General features: G+C 35.0%; 2 protein-coding genes and 1 pseudogene across 8 annotated transcripts; 2 read left to right on the plus strand and 1 right to left on the minus strand.

The window, feature by feature from the left end:
- Positions 1–190: 190 nt before the first annotated feature.
- On the minus strand, positions 191–5,298 carry LOC111317278 (uncharacterized). Of its 6 annotated transcripts, none has more exons than XM_022919743.2 (14): positions 5,107–5,298; positions 4,934–5,021; positions 4,724–4,828; positions 4,385–4,482; positions 4,196–4,279; positions 3,942–4,078; positions 3,701–3,773; positions 3,560–3,605; positions 3,378–3,450; positions 2,954–3,056; positions 2,813–2,863; positions 2,166–2,227; positions 1,471–1,783; positions 191–1,233 (listed from the first exon to the last, which is right to left on the minus strand). In XM_022919743.2, the coding sequence occupies exons 1-14, from the start codon at positions 5,158–5,160 to the stop codon at positions 622–624; spliced, it is 1,899 nt and encodes a 632-aa protein (XP_022775478.1). In that variant the 5' UTR covers positions 5,161–5,298; the 3' UTR covers positions 191–621. The 6 variants fall into 6 exon arrangements, with proteins under 6 accessions (XP_022775478.1, XP_022775477.1, XP_022775481.1 ...); XM_022919742.2 differs by having other exon boundaries at positions 2,954–3,061; positions 3,341–3,450; XM_022919746.2 differs by lacking the exon at positions 5,107–5,298 and having other exon boundaries at positions 2,954–3,061; positions 3,341–3,450; positions 4,947–5,004.
- A 1,933-nt stretch (positions 5,299–7,231) lies between these two features.
- On the plus strand, positions 7,232–8,377 carry LOC111316488 (uncharacterized). Its single transcript, XM_022918425.2, has one exon. It carries the CDS (start codon positions 7,232–7,234, stop codon positions 8,276–8,278), a length of 1,047 nt encoding a protein of 348 aa, XP_022774160.1. The 3' UTR covers positions 8,279–8,377.
- Positions 8,378–12,262: 3,885 nt separating this feature from the next.
- LOC111317284 (phosphoinositide phosphatase SAC7-like) lies at positions 12,263–20,152 on the plus strand (annotated as a pseudogene). The gene is made up of 21 exons (XR_016333084.1): positions 12,263–12,535; positions 12,697–12,862; positions 12,971–13,054; positions 13,370–13,497; positions 13,589–13,680; positions 14,370–14,427; positions 14,623–14,679; positions 14,786–14,819; positions 14,952–15,032; positions 15,410–15,516; positions 16,137–16,223; positions 16,315–16,391; positions 16,649–16,720; positions 16,804–16,902; positions 17,077–17,172; positions 17,706–17,818; positions 17,963–18,035; positions 18,267–18,360; positions 18,812–18,904; positions 19,628–19,694; positions 19,788–20,152. The product of XR_016333084.1 is annotated as a phosphoinositide phosphatase SAC7-like (transcript).
- Positions 20,153–20,195: the final 43 nt, after the last annotated feature.

The following is a 20,195-nucleotide window of genomic DNA, read 5'->3' on the forward strand; positions in this document are numbered from 1 at the left end:
TCCCAAGAGAAAAACAAAAACAAACGAAGCATTTCTTCTGAAACGAAAATAATACCAGTAAGAATAAGAAGGATTGAGCTGAGCACTTTCAAAATTTACTCTTCACTGCACTGCACTGCACTGCATTTGAATTCTTTATTTCCGCAACAAAATGTAATACTAATATGTTAATAATGCTTGCAACCATATCTAACGTCAGAAATTTTGTTAACAAATCACAATAGCCTACATTAATTACGTCTTATTATTTTATCACGCATCTTTGGTACACATGAAAGTTTCAGTACGGTAACAAAAAAGCACACCCAAAGCCCCTAGGGGAAAGATAAATTTACTGCTCAGTTGTTGTTGCTGTTACAAAAAGTAAAAAGTGTAGCATGCGAAGAATGAAGCCAATCACTTGAAAAGACCAGAAAGTAACGTTGGACCGCTTCTGTTCTTTACTGCTATAGCTTTATGTTTCTCAGGGTTTTCCTTCACCTCTTCCTTTCCTAACTGCTTTTCCCACTGTAACCATCTCATCCGTCTCAAATTAAACTTGCTAACTACCCTTTGTTTCTTCTTAATGACTGCATGTGGTGAAATTTGGTGTTTCAACTTCTCTACTACCTTCATATGCTTCTAGGCTTTCTTTTTCTTATCATTCTTGCGCATCTCTTCCTTTACCACCGCCCTTTCCCGATTCACTAAATGACCTTTTTCCTTCTTTGATATGTTCCCTTGCATCGAGCTTATCTCACTTTCAGATAACTTGCATGCCTTGACCACCCTCTGGTGCTTCTTAGACAACTCTTGGAACTCCTCTTTAGCAACCATTTTCTGCTTCTTTGTAGCAGTATATAGCTCAGAAGGATTCCGGTTCCAATCAACCAATTTTTGCTTCTTTGGCATCCCTTGTTTGGCCTCAAGATTCAATAATGATGGGGTACGTTTTTTATCCTTCTTCAGAGGAAGTTGATTATTTGCCAGAATTTCCTCAATTCCCTTTGGTTGCAGGAAGCCCTTCTCACCATTGGCTATCTCTGTTGCATCTCCAAGGGGACAAGCCTTCATTGATTCTAAAATAATTTTGCCAAGCACATATCTAGTCTCACATGGATCACCCTTTCCAAGCAAGTGGTAGTTAATCTCGGGACTCTCCCCACGTCTGTCATTTATGAAAGATTTAATATCTTCTACCATCAGATCAAAAATTTTAGCAGTAGCTTTTGCAGTTTTCTTTGGTACAAAGACCTGAAAAAAAAACCTAATTTACTAAAAAAGATACATATACAAATACATATAAATAACAGAACAACACCAATTTTTTGGTAACAAACGAAAAAAGTCCATTCACAAGCAAATCAAGGCATGATCTAGGTCCATTTCTAATGGCAGGCTAATTTACCTCAGGCAAGGGAAAACATGAACATCTCTGATCAGAAATGCTAAAAAATTCGATGAAGGAGATGTCATATTAATGGCACTTACCAAACCAGGGCATGGAGAAGATGGATATCTGGACATTGATTGAAATAAACTGCTTGTCTCCGTTAAGGCCCATACAGAATCTTGCACCAGAGTTGCAAACTGAGAAACTTCTTTGGCCAGGTCTTCATCTGATTTAGTTTCAGAGAAACCTGAGATTTCAGGTACAAATTTTACTTCCACTTTTGTTTGTTCTCTTGCAAATTCAACACCTACCTTCCACTTTCCATGATACAGAACAGAAGCAAACGTCCAGACAACAAGACCATCTTGAGGGTTGTTTACCAATGCCAGGTGAAACATCAACAATCCAACCCTGTTCTATGTAGAAAAAATGATCGGTAGAGCAGATCACGAATACTAAAAAACATAATAACATGTAAATGCAGTTGATAACCATCCACCAAGTCCTTGGATTTACATATTATGATAGCTTCCATCCTGTTTATTTCTTAATGTGAACACCATCATCTGCAGTACAAAAATATTCCCACAGACATTTATGCTCATTCTTCTTCAAAAATAATATTTTCAACCTAATCTGCATACAGGTTTAAACAGAGAATTGCCAAACTTGCTATGAAAGTCGAACTGCTCTTTTCAATGGCCAAGTTTTTGTTGATAATGATAATAACAAAGATGAAGTCTTATGATATTATTCTATGCTTGAGAAGACACAAAAAAGACAGGTAACTCACCATAGACAGCTATCAGCAGGATGATCAGAAGAAACCAACTTATCCAAATTGAAAAATAATTTCTGCCAAAAAGACAAGACAGAGATTCAGGAAGTAAAACCATCAAGCCAAAATTCATGTGTTTGAGAGACCTTATGATAGTTCATAGGCATGCAAGCCAGTGGAAAGAATCTCACTTCTTTGAAAAGTGCCATATTCACAGGAATAATTTTTTGAGAAATTTCCCAAAATAATGTCAAAACTGCATCAAATGTTCATGTTAAGCATACCAAACCAGCTAAGCATAATTATTATCTTATTTTGCAGAAAACAAATAATTATCAAATTGTTAGCAGAACTCAAAAAACATTCAGATTTATCTTTCTATAACATAAACCTTATCTTTCTAGACAACTATCAGTAAAAACTTAGTCAGAATCTCAAGACAGTGCACCAATATCTCTAAATTACTTTGAATTTCAAATACTTTTGAAGATTGAGTATTTATATTGTCCCAAAAGTAGGTAAACAGGCTTGATAAAGTCAACTTGAATTGCATAGCTACCAAAACTCTCATAAATCCCTCGACTCTACAAATACGGAGTTCCTTCATCAACAAAGTTAGAAATACAGAAAACAACATGTTCTTTCTATGAATCCAAGCTCACCATCAGCATCGGGGAATTCTTGGCGGATCTCTGCTGATTAATGTACGCTGCCTGTGTAGCAAACAAGTCTCATATAACCTCTCTAATAACTAAATTCAAGAAATTAAATTACATAAAACCAGAAGCTAAAAATGCATAAACCTGAAACGGAAGTAAAATATGCAGCAGGTTAAATCTCTGAAGCAAGCAAATGGACAACTCAGCAGCTCCAAAAGACAGCATGTAGTTCAGTTCCAACATTAATCTGGACTAGATAAATGAACAATATTATGATGATAAGTATCATGTAAAATACTGATAGCAGCAATTTAATTTTACACCAAAAATAAAAGGATCCAAAGGCAAAGGGTTGTAAATTAGCCACAGTCAGTTTGGTTCTTTGCACCTAGTTTTGGTGTAGCAAAAGCAAAAGTGAATGGTGCAAGAAAGGGGGCCAAAAAAGACTCACAAAGGAAAAAAAATGGAGAGAGAGAGAGAAGAGACATTATGTGGAAAGCAAGATACTCTCAACTAATATTTCTAAACTACCTTATCTAAACCCTCAATGGAGGCTGAAAGTTCGTACATTGCACTCTCAGTATCCTTTGAAAATGACAAGCCTAGACGAGCTGCAATTCTTAAGCCCCGGAGAATTCTTGCTGCACAAGAAAAATAGCTGTAATTTTCCACTAGCGTCTAATAATGTAGCAGTCATTCCATCCAAAAATCTTATAAGAGATTGCACTCAAGAAAGTTAGAATCACCTACCACAGTCATCTCGAAATGACACATGGGCAGGGATTAATGTTCGTAGCTGGGCCAATGTAACCGAAACGAAGATGCAGAGGGTAAATATTAGTTTAGGTTATGAGACACATAAAATTGTTATTAGCAGAGTTGGAGAATCACCTTTAATGACTTCAGGTCTGACATTCCATTGTTGTAATCATAGATATTACATGTAAAAGGGTCAAAAATTAAGCTGCATCCACAATTCAAATAAAATCCTTATGAATTAAATGGCATCAAACTCAAGCTCTATCAAGGAGAAAGCTGGGGGAGTGGGGTCCTTCATAAATGGAATGTGATAACTTTTTTCATGGAATAAAATGGAAAGTATATATATATATATATATATGAGAACTAATACCTGTTAATAGTAAAGTCCCGTTTCCTGGTATCTCTCCAGCGGATTAGGTCTTTTTCATCACATCCTTTTGGGATTAAAGATATTAAACCTTTTTCTTTGTCTTTATCATGTTTTGCAGCTGTCTCAAAACTTGTTACCTATTTGAACACACAAATTCAATATTGCATATTAAGAAACTTCCCACTATTGAGGCAGTTGCAATCCAGAAGAAATAACATAGAAAGTTTCTGATAGCACTAAACCAGGAAATTTACCTCAACTACAGAACCTTTTATATGCACAATGCATATTGGAAATCTTCGTCCAACAATCTGTGCACGGTAAAATTTCTTCTTGACCTGTATCAGGCAATAGAAAACATTGTACATCAATCAACATTCCCCTAAAAATTCCGGGTAAAGAAAGGGGAATGAGAAGAAAAAACAAAAATATTGTGACCAAACCTGTCTAAGTGTAGCAGTTGTAATCACGTCAAAATCTTTAGGTATTCTGTTTAGTAGCAAATCTCTAACACAGCCGCCAACTAAGTAGGCCTCAAAACCTGAGATATGTAAAACAAGAAACTTATTGAGCATAATCAGTATTGATTTTTTTTTTTTTTAAATGTGATCAAATAAGTAGACTTGACGACCAAAACAAACATAATTGAAAGACCCACTTGCATGTTAAAGCTTAAAGAACCTACATTAACAGGGCTTTGGAAATAGGAAGCTAAGTTGAAAAAAAAAAAAAAAGTAAAATGTCAGTAAAACAAAAACAAATGGGCAGTGAAAGATGATTACCTCCTCTGTGAAGATTGTTCAATACAATCCACGAGGGTAATGAGATCATAGAATTAGTTATTCCCACCTTACTTGCTTGAATCTTCTTCCATTTTGACGGGTCAACTTCATCATTATAACAAGAACCGAGAGTAAAATTCTCAGTTAATGATTTAAAAAAAAAAAAAAAAAAGGGCTAAACAGAAAGTTAAATTAGATAAAGAGTGAGACTTGGATGAATAACAGGATTAGGCGGTGGAGCCATTTCAGAATGCAATTCAGCTTGTAAACCCCTTTCACCTAATGTGTGGTTGCATCTCTAAGTCAAAAACAAATACCAAGTAAGACTCAGCTTTATTGAAAAGAAATTGGACGAATTGCTTCAAACAAACGCATGGAGAGACCTGAAAGCGAGTTAAGGATTTGATACGAGGCGAGAGGAAACTTTTGGTTCTCATAAAAATCGCCGTGGATATAGGTCAGAAACTTGGCGTTAAGTCTTGTTATGTTAATGTGCCTACTCTACTGTGCTCCTCCGCTCCTTCCCGATATCAGATTCTTTAAAGAAACCCGTTTCTCAACTTGTTGCGGTGGTTGCAGTAATTTGTGAAAGCCTCCTGATTTTATAGATAAGATTTGAGTTTGGTCGTTGGGTTGAGGACCCTTGGACTGGGCTGGGAAACTAGTATAAAAAAGCCTAATTCAACTTCTCTCCATGTCAGTATTCCCGGCGTTTTTTGGTTGGGTTGGGCCTACACAAACTAATTTATTTGGTCTTTTTTTAAAATAACGTTTGTTATTTTGATTCGTTAACACAAAAGTCACCCATGTAAATAAATCAAAGCCTTAAATCAGAAAAAGTGACCGCTTGATTATTTGATCCGTGTACTGTGCAAAAAAAAAATATTTAAATACTTAATGTAGGTTATGAAAAAGTATATAAACTAATTTAGGGTAAATTATATTCATACTTCTTAATCTTTTATTTGGCTTCGTTTCAATTCTTAACTTTTGAACTGTTTTTATTTTGATTCTTAGTTTTTAAATTTTTTTTCTTAATCTTTTTATCATATTTTTATTAACAATCAGGAAAAATGTCTTCCTTACCTATGTGTTACAAGAATGTTCACATAGCATTTATGAAAGTTACAACAAGAATGTATGATCAAAATTAAATCATTTTTAAAACTTAAGAATTTAAATGAAATAATTTAAAAATTAAAATAAATCAAAATCAAAGATTATGAGTATAATTTATTTATTTAATTTATATTCAAACATAACTAAGTTATTAAAACTTAATATATATAAATATACTATAACGGTTATACCGATAAATGATCTAACAGTAAACGGTTTAATAATATAAAATAAGATCGATTATCTTTGTAAAACTTAATTATAATGTATTTATTTTTATGAAATCCATAAATTCAAACATACATAAGTTTTTGAAATTTAATATATATAAATATGCTATATGATAAATGATTTAATAGTAAACGGTTTAATAATATAAAATAAGATTGATTATTGTTGTGAAACTTAATTATGAGGTTTTTTTTTTTATGAAATTCATATATTCAAACATAACTAATCAGTCTTTAAAACTTAATATATATAAATTTACTATAACGGTTATACCGACAAACGATTTAACAATAAACAGTTTAATAGTATTTGTTATAATAGATATACCGAAAAATGATTTAACAATAAATAATTTAATAGTACATCGATAAACGATCTAACAATAAACGGTTTAATAATATAAGATAAGATCAAGTGTAATCTACACTAGGTAAAATCTATTTAATGCTCACTCCAAAATTTTTCCTTGAAAGGAAGTAAATCCAGTAAAATTAATCATAGCATCGCTGTATATAAAGAGAGAGAGAGCTTCTCTTAATTTATCCAAATCATATACATGTGGGCATCCTTAAACAAATGGGTGTATACTAATAGTGGAAAACAAATAACTTGCCTGTATTAATTTAAAAGGAAAGGTGAGAAAGATTTTTGTATCTCTGCTGGCAGCTGGATTTTCAAATGCCACTTGCTCTCCAATTTCATCTTCCCCTTAGCCTTGAAAAATATGGAAACCACATCACCGTTTTACTTATAAAGAAAATCTGCCATAAATGCTTAGCCAATCGTCTGAATATATAGACAATACTGAGCTTGGCTTCTAAATATATATATTCGGGGCGAATTTGTCATTCCATTAAATAAAAACGCGACGTTCTAACGTTAGTTTTCCGTCGACAATTCCATGAAAACTGATGCCATCCTCACCGTACGTTGGGGCAAGCTATATCGACGTGTACGGGCCACAATGGAGAGACGTACGTAGCCTTTTGACACGTCAAAAGGGCCGTTCAAGATGAACAGTCACACCCTCTGATCATCGAGTGAACAGGAATTTAACCGCCAGCGAATTCAAAACCAATATATAAATGCAACCAAGGGCCAGGGTTGACCCTGCGCTTCGTCCTAACTAAAGAGAGACGCATTTCACTACCTTTCAATATGATCAACCCCACAGAATCAGCCGAACGGAAACCCTCGTCCTCAGAGCATCAACCACAGGAGAAGAACAGCCTTCAAAACAGCCTGGGTGCCCAGGAGAGAACAAGCCAGAATGAGAGCAACATGGCTCAATCTGAGAAAAGTACCGATGAAGAAGATAAAATGAAGATGAGTCATGGTGGTAATGATCAAGAGAAGATAGGGCAAAATAAGAACAACGTGACTCAAGCCGAGGGTGATGCTGAGACAGAAGGAAGTGGAGGAGACAATATGAAGGGTCAGGCTGACCTTGAGAATGATGGCGGGCAGAATGAGAGCAACGTGACTCAATCTGAGAAAAGTACTGATGATGGAGATACAATGAAGATGAGTCAGGGTGGTGATGATCAAGCTAAAATAGGGCAAAATAAGAACAACGTGACTCAAGCTGAGGGTGATGCTGAGACAGAGGGAAGTGGAGCAGACAATATGAAGGGCCAGGCTGACCTAGAGAATGAAGGCCGGCAGAATGAACAAAACGTGACTCAAACTGATCATCAGGGTGAAGAGAGTGGTGCAACCGGTGGAGGTTCTTCCAGTTCAATTCTTGGCACAAAAAGAGGAAGAGACCGTGATCCTATTGATGTTGGGTCGAGCAGTGGATCGAAAGCAAGTAAGAAAGGGAAACTGGATGTTCCCAGTTGTGCCCCCACATGTTACGTATGTAAAAAAACTTTCGCGTCCTGGAAGGCAGTGTTTGGACATCTCAGGGCCCATCAAAGGCAGACCCCCGGGGCGTTCCCCCCGCCAACATTTACTCCTGAGGGGTCTCCAGAAAGGAATAATGGTGACAAAACCCTCAAGGAGCAACTGGCTCCCACGCTGTTGAACTTGGCTCGTGAAACCATACAAAAGATGATTCAAGACTCAAATACAACTGATGCAGCGGAGGCTGCTTCTTCGCCGAGGAGGGGCTTGGATATTGATCTGAATGAGCCAAGAACCAATGTTCTATTAGATCTAAATTATCCTCCACCACCAGAGAAGGAAGATGGTGACAAAAGTTAAATTAATACATGACTTTTCTGGGTTTTGCAGAATAAAGTGAATTGGTTGTCTTTAGAAATAAAACGAACTATATATATATAAAATTCTCTTGCACATGTTTGGAATTTTCTTTAATTTTATTTTTAAATTTGGTTCTCATGTAATGAGGTTGAATTAATTTATCAAACTATCAAACTTTCTCCTACCGCATCATATAAATAAATATATATATATATCTATATATACATAATAATACTTTATATCCTGCAATAATATTTTTTTTCTCCTTGCATGCTAATGTGTCTGTGATAAAATTCTTTCTTGTATATATATACTTACATATAAAGACTGTTGATTACCATTGGTACGTATGTGCAATCAAATTAATTATTAACGCAGCCTCCAAACATCATTTACAGTAATTATCTAACAAACAAACTGGAAAACTAATGTAAATTTACTAAGAAATGAAAAGAAAGAATTTGCAATATATATTTTGGAATTAAAATTAAAGTTTTGATGTAAACTCTGAACTCAATGCATTTTGGATATTTGTTGTCTGGGGAAGCTACAAATTGCTTTTTAATTAGGCCCCAAACACACTAGGGCTTGCAGCTGAATGAAAGTTGATTAATTCTTGGTAAATCATGATATACATATACTAAGGTGGGATATGATTCATTTATTCTGCTTTTTTTCTTAATTATTTTTTCTTTTTTTTGTAATTCTCAGCCAATATATAGAAAACGAAGCCACCATTATGATATTAGGGGGCCAAGTAAAGCTAATAATAAATTATATTAGAAGAGGTTCAAAAATAAAAATAACAGTGCCAAAACTGTAATTTTAAGGCTATCAAAATTTTTTTCGAATGTCATGACCCATGCCTATCCCCTAAATTCGACTCTGAATATATATACACACACACATATATATATATATATATGTATATTACACTATTTCTTTTGTCCAAATATTTGGGTCTTCTTGTTTGCATGTAGCATACAATATAATTAGTTAAGGGAGACTTTTGAAAACATGGGATATCTACCAACGATAATTGAAAATTCCAAAATCTTAAGGAGTGATTAATTTAAAAAAAAAAAAAAGGAGTGTATTTCCAAGTTAAATGTGCTTCATCAAAGGATGGCCAGAAGTCAAACCAAAAAGAATCACCATTGTTATTGCTTTTTGCATGCCATGCCCATGCAAATGAAGTGTCTGAATGCGCTTGTGAAGAATTGTTGTTGTTAATATTTCAATTAATAACACATATAGCAAATAAAGATGAACAACGTTCTTTTTTTTTTCGCTGAAAGGAACTTGGATGTTTTTAAAAGTTGCTCTAAGTACCCCAACAAGCCTAGCCTTAGAGCTAGCGCAAACAAAATGATTTCAGTTGGAAAGCTTGAGAATGCATGGCGTACGTGCTCATTAACATAATATTATTCTGAGTCTATAAATAATTTAACGTTAAGTTTGGTTACGAGTCACTCAAATAGAATATCTTCATTTGATTAATTCTATGTATACATATATAGAACAGTATATATCTCAAATGCAATATTTAGCAGGTGCAAATGATCATAACCAGAGCTGCAGTGACAACAGGCCACTAGGAACCATATTTGTTTGATCAAATGAAGCAGATGGGCCACTAGGAAGCCAGCGGCTCTACCATGCACATCCACCCTTTCGCAAGTGCCTTTGGTCAGCTAGAAATTCAAATGTGCAAAAAGAGAATAAGAGATGATGAGGGGTTTTTGCCAACCACTCGAATTCATCTTCTCTCTATTTGCTCTGCTTCTCCTACTAAGTCCAAACCTTTGGGCCTATATATGCACTAATTGATGAACTTCTTCCCCCTTTTTTTATTTTTTAATTTTGGATCATAGAAATAGAATGAACTTTTTCATTAAACACCAAAATACTTGAAATATTCCAAATCCAAAACGCAGTAATTTTCAAGGAATCCCACCTCATTTTCAGTCATTAGTGAGTAAAGGTTTCTCATTGAACTCTACAAATATAATCATGATTTAACCATATTTAATTTGTGGCTTGAAATATCCTTTACCTCTGTCGGAGCAAGAGGAAAGTTATATAATTAACTCTTGTTGTGCCTAATATCATGGTTTAATGTTTATTCACAAATTTTGGAGTTTCTAAACCATCAAGGACAAGTGGGTCAATTTGGATGCGCTTCCCATATACTATTTTTAAATTGTTAAGGTTTTGATTTAATTTCTCAATATTTTCTTCCTAGATTGATTGTTAGCGTCAATGAATTTGAACCATGTTTCTTATTAGACATCAATGCTTGTTGAATATTAAATGTCCCAAATGTTATTGTCAATGATCAGGTTTTTTTTTTTTTTTTGGTTTTTCAATCCAGTAAGAGGCATCACGCATCAGACTTCTGCGTGGAAAGTGAAGAATTTATTTCTTCATTGATTCTAAAAGTCTTTACTTTAGTGCATTCCAAATCTAAAATTGCTTTGATCATACAATCTCTTCAATGGGTTTGATAACTGATAGGATTTGGGAAGGGATAGCCCCCCAGCAAAAGGGCAAAATAAAAGATGCATGAAATAAAATCCGAGGTTGATAGAACAATTTTTTGACAGACCCAATTCTTCTTGAAGATTATCCATCATTTGGTGGAAAAGCTTGCTAATCTCAAATGTGTTGATTTCCTTGGGGCCCCTGGGAGTCCAGACCCCTGCCATTGTTAGATTTTCCACTGTCTACTCCTGAAACTTTGTAAGACCTTCCAGGTTTTGCTGTGAAATTTTACACTCTAGAGATAACAAGATTTGGTTGAATATCTAAATTTTCCTAACATTCAGGTGGCTGCGTTTTATTGTTTCTGTTTTCTTTATTTTGTTTATTTCTTCATTTTCCTTTTTAAAGGATCAACGTAACAGTACTGTGGCTCTATTTCTTTATACTTGCACAGGCAGCTAAGAGATAAAATCAGAAAGCTCTGCAAAAGATATTAGCAGAAATGTCTAGCAATTTCATTCACAATTAAATATATATATATATATATCTCCTGAAATACTCTATGTTCACAATGAAATAACTAAGAAGATAATATAGCAATAATTATTCTATGTCTAGAAACGCCTGCAATAAGATGTATTACTATTTTGTTGTAAATGTAAGATTTATTATCCTCTTGGCCTTGGTATCAGCCGTTAATGCACCAGTTGAAGGTCATCTCTAACTAAAAGATTCGAAACCTTTATGTCAAATTTCCCCTTCAATTATATATAAATATATATGGGTGCACTTAAAGACCTGAATTATGTTACTAAAGGAGAATACTTATACATGCATTAAAAGCTTTTGAATTTTCAATCTCTCTTCCATATACCTTAGTTTGATGAATTCAAAATATGATGTGTTTGCACAGGAGCTTTTCTGTTCGTGTGCCATGGCTTACGTACAGAATACTTTTTCCTCTATAGCTAAAGCTAATGATGTGGTTTATTTTACTAATAATCTCTAAATGGGTTGTTAGTGTTTTAGTTTCAAAAATGGAACAGTCTGCTAATTCTTGACAAAGGTTTCTTTTCTAGACAATCGGGACAAGCCAAACTTGAAGAAGATATAATATTATACTAGCACAATTTGCCAGTTTTCGAACTTTGAAATGAAATGGAATTAAGTTGGTTGAAGAAAGGTTAATTTTTGCACTCGTTTAGAATAAAAACCCAAGAGGAAATGGGAAAAAGATGTAGCATTTATGAATCAATTACATGAAAAAGAAAATTTTCATCTGCATACACTCCCGATTTAACAGAAGTTAGCATTGTTAGAGGATTTACCACTTGGATTATCATATGAATTACTACTACTAATTTAGAGGAAAACCCAAAATTTGTATTTGAGGATGGAACCGGAAAATGTAAGCATTTGACCATGTCAATGATGTCATTGGTGGCAGTGAATGAAATCATCCGTTGATATAATAAACCCACCCGAGACATGGGCATAGACGTCCGTCCGGCTATCTTTTATTAGCCAAAACCTGTTACGCAGAACAAAAAGACACAAACAAAACATTGCATTCAACATCGACCGTTGATCCCCCAGGCTTTCGCGTGCCTCTCATTATCGCTTCTTACTGTTTGCAAGACACGCTGCACTTGAAAAAGGGTGTCTTTCCTTTTAGCTGCTTTCGACACAAAACGGACACCAAACCTTCTTGCCTGGGAAACTTAGATCTAACTCTCGACGTAAAATGTTTAGCCTTTATTCATCTTTTAGCAGGTACCCTCTTCTTTTTCCTACAATCATACCTCTTTCCTTTCCTTGGCTGATACATAGATTACATAATAGAGTCAAGGGTTTTATCTTTTTTTGTGTGTGCTTGATTGATTTATGGAGTTTTTTTCTTTTTTTTTGGTTTTTTTTTTGGTATGATTTTGTAGTGAAATAAAATTCCAATAATGATGGAGAGGGCAGAGTCATGCCGAAAGCTATATACAAGAATGCGGTTATGGGAATTCCCTGATGAGTATGTGATCGAGCCCAGCGACGGCTCTTCTGCTTCCTCTTTGTCCATTGGTCGTGTTGATGCTTCAATGAAGCTCATTGGTGGGTTGCTTTATCTTGTTACTCATTTGCTATTCCTCTTTATTCGATATTGGTCTTTGGTTGGTAAATTGCTAGATGATTTACTGCACGCATATGTCTGTTCTCTAGATAATGTCCCAGAATGCAGCTCTATCCGCGTTCCTAAGATTCAGACGATTTTTGGAGTAGTTGGAATGCTTAAGCTTGTTGCACGTGTGATAGTCTACCAAATATCTGATTTATTATTATCCTCTATTCAGCTGGTTAACTCGGACAAATGATTGTCGCTTCTGTACATTGTGGTACTGTCATCTTGAAGGCAGCTTCTTAAATGAAGAAAACTTTAACATGGAGCCTAATTGAACAGTGAAACTTTAGTGCCTGATTAGATCTGTAGGGCAGACAGATCTACAAGATTAAACGAGAAAAATGATTTTCTTTTTTTTTTCTTTTTTTTTTATTATATTCTCAGAATTGGCCTTGTGGTTTCTCAAATAATTTTTATGTGCTAAACTTTCATGTGTTTAGGGTCATATTTAATTGTTATAACAGACCGAGCATGTGTTGGATCTTACTTTGGGCATTCTATCTTCAAAGTCATATCCTTGAAGGTTCTCCCCTGTGATCATTCTGTTAAAAACTCTTCGGTAGAATAGGTACATTGGCTGTTTGTTCACTTTTTCTTCTAGAAAGCATGATTATTGATTGATTAACACAAGATGTTTCTTTTTATACCAACTTTAGCAGGAAAAGGTGGAGAATGAATTTTCAGGGATGCTAAAAATTGCAGAGAGGACTTCTGGTCTCTATTTCTCTTATGACACCAATTTAACACTGAGGTAAACTGCTCTCTCAAATTAAACCTTGTATATGACTGACCAGAAATCGGATACACGTTAGCTTAGCCTAGGTGCTCGGAGAAAGGTAGCTATAATTTCTTCTATTAGGAGAAAAAAAAAAGGAGTGGAAGGCAGAAGAAGGTTGAGTGAATGGATCAAAGAGGGAATCAATCTATGCCATTCATCTCTTAATAGCATCAACCCTAAACCCTCCACGCTACCGAATCAGCCTTATAAATGCATGTGCAAATTGCGAAGAATAAGTTTATATGTGATGATCCTAGTAGGGGTGAATTGTCATTCCTATGGACACACTGGCAAATGAGTTGACTTTAAAGTGGTTGAATATGCCTTTGTTCTGTAGATTTCAGACAAAATGTAGGAAGCACATTCACTATCAACATAACATGTGAGGCAAAACAGGATGCTGGCCTTTTGAACATACTAAAATTAACCATCAACCACTAAGTTATTCCAATATAATCATCAAGACTCTAATTTGTTAATGAGGGACAGTCGTACACGATCAAACAGCTTACAAACTTCCAATTTTTATCCAACAAGCATAGGCGCCTTTGGGATTATTAAAAATTATGTTTTTTTTTTCATTTTGCAAGTTTTTTTTCTATGTTTTCTTTAAATGTAACATTTATGGTAAAAGTAATCATTATACTATTTGGTCACAACAGTGCTCAGCGATCATATGATCTGGGAGATGAATCTAAATTGCTTCCTCTTTGGAGACAGGTAAATTGTTCATGCTCTCTTGTTTTCCTATTTTATGAGTTTTTTAGATGATCTGCCACTGGCTTCAAACAGCTTTGCTTTTATGGTAGTCTTTATGAGTGCAGTGTTCGATGTTCATCAAAATTTCTGTGTAATTCTTCATTGCCACTAAGTTACTAAGAGGCTTTTCCTTATGTCAGCAAATGTTTTCCACAGGCAGAACCGAGATTTCTTTGGAACAATTATATGTTGGAAGTACTTATTGACAGCAAGGTGAGTCTTTTTCCTGAGTACCTTTGCAGTTTCATGCACCTCCATTCCACCATTTACATTTGTACTTGCTAACTACTTTTTTTTTAATTGGTTTCTGTGGCTGCAGCTTGATCCATATTTGCTTCCAGTTGTTCAAGGGAGTATCCTTTATGAGACTATCAGTTTCAGCATTTTGTGGCATCAGAAGTTCTTATCCCATTTTTTAACTTATTCATTATTGGTTTTGGCGTCTCTGTCTTTCTATTTGAAGAATCTCCTTAACTGCCAATCAGGTTTTCAGAACTTCCAAGCAGCCATTGGAAAAGAAATTGCTGATGTTACACTTATTGCTAGGAGATGTACGTGGAGAAATGGTACTCAATGCTAGAAATGCCTCTTCAATTTTTTCTAGTCTGGTTTATCTAGGTGCCGACTATTATTTCTTAAGAAAAAAGGTTGCCTGCTAAATTTTTTTAAAGTTTCTTACAGGTTCTCCTTTCTACTATGAACAAATATATACCTTTTGTAAGTTCTGTATCAGACTTGTATTGGTTAAATTTCATCATTTGCATGAAACTTTACCTCGCAGGATTATCCTACACACTTTGAGCTTCTGGGGAAAAAGGAAATGAATTTACCAAATTGATAGATAAATAATTTTTAAAAGCCGGTGCATCTTCATAATTCAAAAATTCTAGGGCCTTATTTAGACACGTTAGTCTCATTGATTACAATTTGCATCCTTTGAAAGGAACCCAAATGTGGAGAAGAGGAGCTGATCCTGATGGTTATGTTGCAAATTTTGTGGAAACAGAGCAAATTGTGCAGATGAACGGATTTACTTCATCAATTGTTCAGGTAACAGTTACTACTAGTTCATTCTTTATGTATGAAATGCAACATATTATGAATTCTGGTATCCTTTTCAGTCCTTACATTTTTTAGAGAGGTACCAAACACAAATATATATGGTCCTTAATGCTAAAGGAAAAGATTACTAGTAAAAGTTCAGATGCGTTTGTTGCTTAGTCCTGGCCTTCAATATTTGGAATGCAGTGGGAGATATTGAATATTGTGATTACTGTAATAGTGAAAGAAATATCAAGATGTTCAATGCAAACATTTGACACTGCATGTGAAGGGGGCTGGTTGGGGGGAGGCTACATAAAAGAGAAAGAAGTTAGATTTTCCAGTGATTCTGAACTCAATGCTGGAATATGCATCACATCAACTCCATCAGGGACTTGACAAGTTTTCTACATGAAGTGGTTTTATACATCATTTTGGTGTAAAATGAACACAAGTAGTTTAACAATTTCAAATAACCTGAATGGACTGCATTTATAAATCCTTGTAAGGCTTAAATAAAGGTGTATGAGAATATTCAGCATCCATGTTTTGAGGGCCATATTTGTCATTTTCTACGAGTTACCTTGTCAGATTGTTTTAAATTCCTTTCGTTATTCTGCCTCTTGTAGGTTCGGGGGTCAATGCCATTTCTTTGGGAGCAAATTGTTGATTTGACTTATAAGCCTAAGTTTGAGATTGTGAGACCTGAAGAAGCTGTGAGTGTGTTCACTTATTCCCTCTATTTCATTATGCACTTGAATTCATTCTACCTTCAGTGACATTGCTGATATACAACATATTATGCAGCCATGAGTAGCTGAGAGGCATTTTCTGGATCTAAGAAAAAGGTATGGATCTGTACTAGCTGTTGATCTTGTCAACAAGGTAAGCATTGGCTGATTAGTTGTGCGCAGTATGCAATTATACTTTGTTATAGTCAACACTACTCAAGTCCTCTTATGAAATCCATAGAGAACACCTTTGACAACGTACTGACTTTGTCCTTGCAAACAATGAGTTGTTTACATGTGCATGGGATGTGCATGTGGATGGGTATAGGATTGTGTATTTTAGATCTGAACAAGCATTCATTCATTATCTCAAATGTTTGATCACGTGCCACTTTCGTTATCTCTTACCTGCATGGAGGTGAGGGACACTTAAGTGAAAAGTTTGCAAATTCAATGCAGTCCATAGTTAGTGACGATTTAAGGTACAGTTTCTGTTTATCTAAATCTTTTTTTTTTTTTAGTTTTGGATGTCATTATGTTTATGCAAAGACCTGTGATAATGCAGATATCTGCACTTCGATTTTTATAAGATCTGTGGACATGTTCATTTTGAGCGCCTTTCCTTCCTCTATGATCAAATTGCAGATTTTCTTGAGAAAAATGGGTATGTTTTGATAATTGCAGTTTTCTGTGATTTACAATATGATAATTGTTGCTAGAGTACTTTTGATTCTATTGTTTTTGCAAGAACAGGTTTTAAAATACTGTTCCCTTAGTAAAGGTTAGAACAATGAAATATAGCCATTAATACTGGGTTCTCTTTGTCTGAAACTGATAGGTACCTGTTGGTGAATGAAAAGGGCGAGAAAATGAAGGAGCAACTTGGGGTTGTAAGGACCAATTGTATTGATTGCTTAGACTGCACCGATGTTACAAAGGTAAGTCAACTTAAACTGGAGACATACTTCTCATCTTGGCTTTGTCCATAGTTGCACAACATTTATGCAGCAGACATTTTCTTTTAGGATAGAAACTTGTGCTTATTGCTTACCTGTCATGACAATTTCAACTCCCCTGTTCTAACCTCAACAAATTACATACATTTGCTGAATGCTGTTCCTTCTGTATGGTTGTTACTCCTAAGAGTAATACAAGATATTTTACAACAGGTGTATTAACTACTAGAATGAATTCCAACTATTGTTATAAACTAGATGGGTGTTTCTGACCTTTGAAAGTGCTTCCTGTAACTAAATCAATAACTCTATAAGTTTTCAACTTGATGTATGATGACTATCTTTTAGCACCTATGTTGCCTTTGTTGTTTAAGTTGCTATGTAGATCTCTCTTTCAGAGACGGACACATACTCAAGTAGAGGTGTGTGAACACATGCATGTAGTTACCTGTTATTCATGTTTGCCACACTGTTAGTGTTCTTCACTTCTGTAACCACGCTAACTATGTCTGCAAAGCATGATAGGTAGGAAAATATTGGAACTTCAGCTATGGAGGATTGGTGTTTTTTCTGCTGAAGAAACCATTAGCTTACATACAAATCTTGATGAAAGCTTTAAAATATGTCAGTATTTCCATTTTCTTATTCTAATAATTTGCTTTCAGAGGGTGTTCATTCTTAACATCTTTGTACTTAGTCTATTGTATATCAATTTGATTTCCTAGCATGTGAACTAAAATTTACTTTTAAACATCTTCACATCTTCAGTGTGAGCTAATCATGGGGATGACATAAGCATACAATATTCTGGCGCTGCTGCATTAAAAGGAGACTTTGTCAGGTACATCTATATCTTGACTTTACAAGTAGAGCTTTAATTTGTATATCTAGCAAATGTTATATTCTTAAGCTATTTTGATGCATCTTGGTGCAAATAGCAGTGTGCTGAAATTTTTCTGTTACAATGTTGATTGCTATATCAATGATTGCATAAGAATACTATTATCAATATTAAATTAGAATGGACACTAATGTTCTGCCCTACTATGAATTTGTTCTTTTGGGGTTGTAGGTTTGGTCAGCGAACAGTTCAAGGGATACTTAAAGATGGATATAATGCCCTTGTACGCTATTATTTGAATAACTTTTCTGATGGAACAAAACAGGTACAAATACTTTGTTACTTTAAGTAATAGTTGCAATAATTAAAAATTAGGTTAATATTTCAATTTTTTTTGCCCTTACCATCACCATTTATGGCTGTATGTGAATGTTTGGGGTGGGGTAGGTGAACCCAATGTTTTAGTTCTTTTCATACCATAATTCTAATGCTACAAAATCTTTTACATACATAAGTGCCCTTTAGTCCGTAATAATTGTTCACATCAAACTTTCGTTTGAGCATTCTTACTGTTAGCATAAGTATTTTCTGAACAACCATCCATGCTTTGGTTGGCCAGTCATTTATTAACTTGTAATTGATGCAGCAGCGCTGTGCCTTTTTTTCTACAATAACTTTGTTATTTTACACCATTTATGAATGGATGACTCTCTCTTCTGGGATAGTTTTCCATATAGATCCTGACTTCCTCTAATTCATTGGTCACATGCATGAAGGATGCGATTGATCTCCTGCAAGGACATTACATTGTCTCTGTCAGCCGGGATATGATGCATCCATCTCAAACAGGAGGCCTTGACGCTATAGCCGTAAGTATAAATTGAACAACATTTGACTATTAAGATTTCACTGCTCTTCATGGTGTTGCCGAAGCTCTATACTCTACATTATTTCTTTATTTTTGAAGAAATTGCTTTATTTTTTTGCGGATTATATGAGAAGCTTTTATGCCAGGCAATAGTTCATTGGTTTATCCTTGTCCAACACAGTTTATCAACACTTTACTGCTGGTTTGAAGCCTGCAGAGAGAAACAGCATTCCATTTGTACACGTTGCAAACCTTCTGTTGAAACTTTAGAAATGTAGATCTTACTGAAAAAAGTCATGCTGCCACACTAAGTTATTGAGATTATGGCTTTACTAGGCAAAGTTGAACTCAGAATTTAAAACATATGGCCGGACGGTTCACACTGATACCATATTTGAAAGTGATTTTTGCAAGAATATTTCAGATGACCTTTACAATCCCACTAGAATGGTAAGGCTTTCCAGCTTTTATTCCACCTGTACTTAGCATCTCATATTCATAGGTATACTGTGATGTTTTTACCGGCACAAGGTGAATGTACTAGTCTTACTTTACCTTCTTCCATTCTCGTGCTATTGCTTTTTTATTTTAGTTGCTGGTGCCGAGAATGAGCAAAGATGCAAAAAAAATGCTTCTTTTTGTGATTTTACTGTACATGTCCCTTATATGTATTCAATATTTTTGCTGTTTTTAGACCTTAAGTTCATATTTTCTCTTTCTGCAGTCCTTTCCACTAGCTTTATGTTTGGTCTCTATTGGGTTGTTTTTCACAACCATGTCACTGAGGCAAGGTGAGTTTACTTCTGCTTAATCCTATGATCATAAAGTACAGCTTCATTAGCATAAATAGTCCTTGACAAAAGCCTTGTCTTCATTCTCTGCAGTTTGATACGATCTTGGACACTTAATTTTTTTCAGTTTTGTGGGCAAGCATAAGCACTGCTATTGCGGCTTTTGTTTGAGCTAACGGCAGGATTTTCTGCAATCGGCCTCGTTTGCATAAACCTCGGGGTTGATTACAGCATTCTGAATGCTACGGCAAATACAAACTTGTTCAACAGTGTTCATCTTGCTGAATCATATTATTCTTTCATACCAATTTTTGTAGTCCATTTAGTTGCTAATTTTTAGTACCTCATTTATTTTTTTCAGCTATGTTTCTCACCAACATAAACTACCGGTGGTGTATTTTTCTTTTCACTTTGTTGTTTTCTTAATACACACACACACACATACAAATGTTATTTCACCTTGTGCCTTGTTCAATGGTTGCAGCTACAATCTTCTTTACC

The sequence above is a fragment of the Durio zibethinus genome, chromosome 24 (genome assembly GCF_047325235.1).
Source record: "Durio zibethinus cultivar Kanyao isolate XHJ-2024 chromosome 24, ASM4732523v1, whole genome shotgun sequence".
Taxonomy (NCBI): Eukaryota; Viridiplantae; Streptophyta; class Magnoliopsida; order Malvales; family Malvaceae; genus Durio; species Durio zibethinus.

Coding starts and splice junctions, on each gene's coding strand:
- LOC111317278 (XM_022919742.2), bottom strand. CDS start 5,160: ATGAGAACCAAAAGTTTCCTCTCGCCTCGTATCAAATCCTTAACTCGC. Junction 3,451..3,559: donor GTCATTTCGAGATGACTGTG/GTAGGTGATTCT, acceptor TTTCTTGTGCAG/CAAGAATTCTCCGGGGCTTA. Junction 2,864..2,953: donor ATATTTTACTTCCGTTTCAG/GTTTATGCATTT, acceptor TTTGCTACACAG/GCAGCGTACATTAATCAGCA.
- LOC111316488 (XM_022918425.2), top strand. CDS start 7,232: ATGATCAACCCCACAGAATCAGCCGAACGGAAACCCTCGTCCTCAGAG.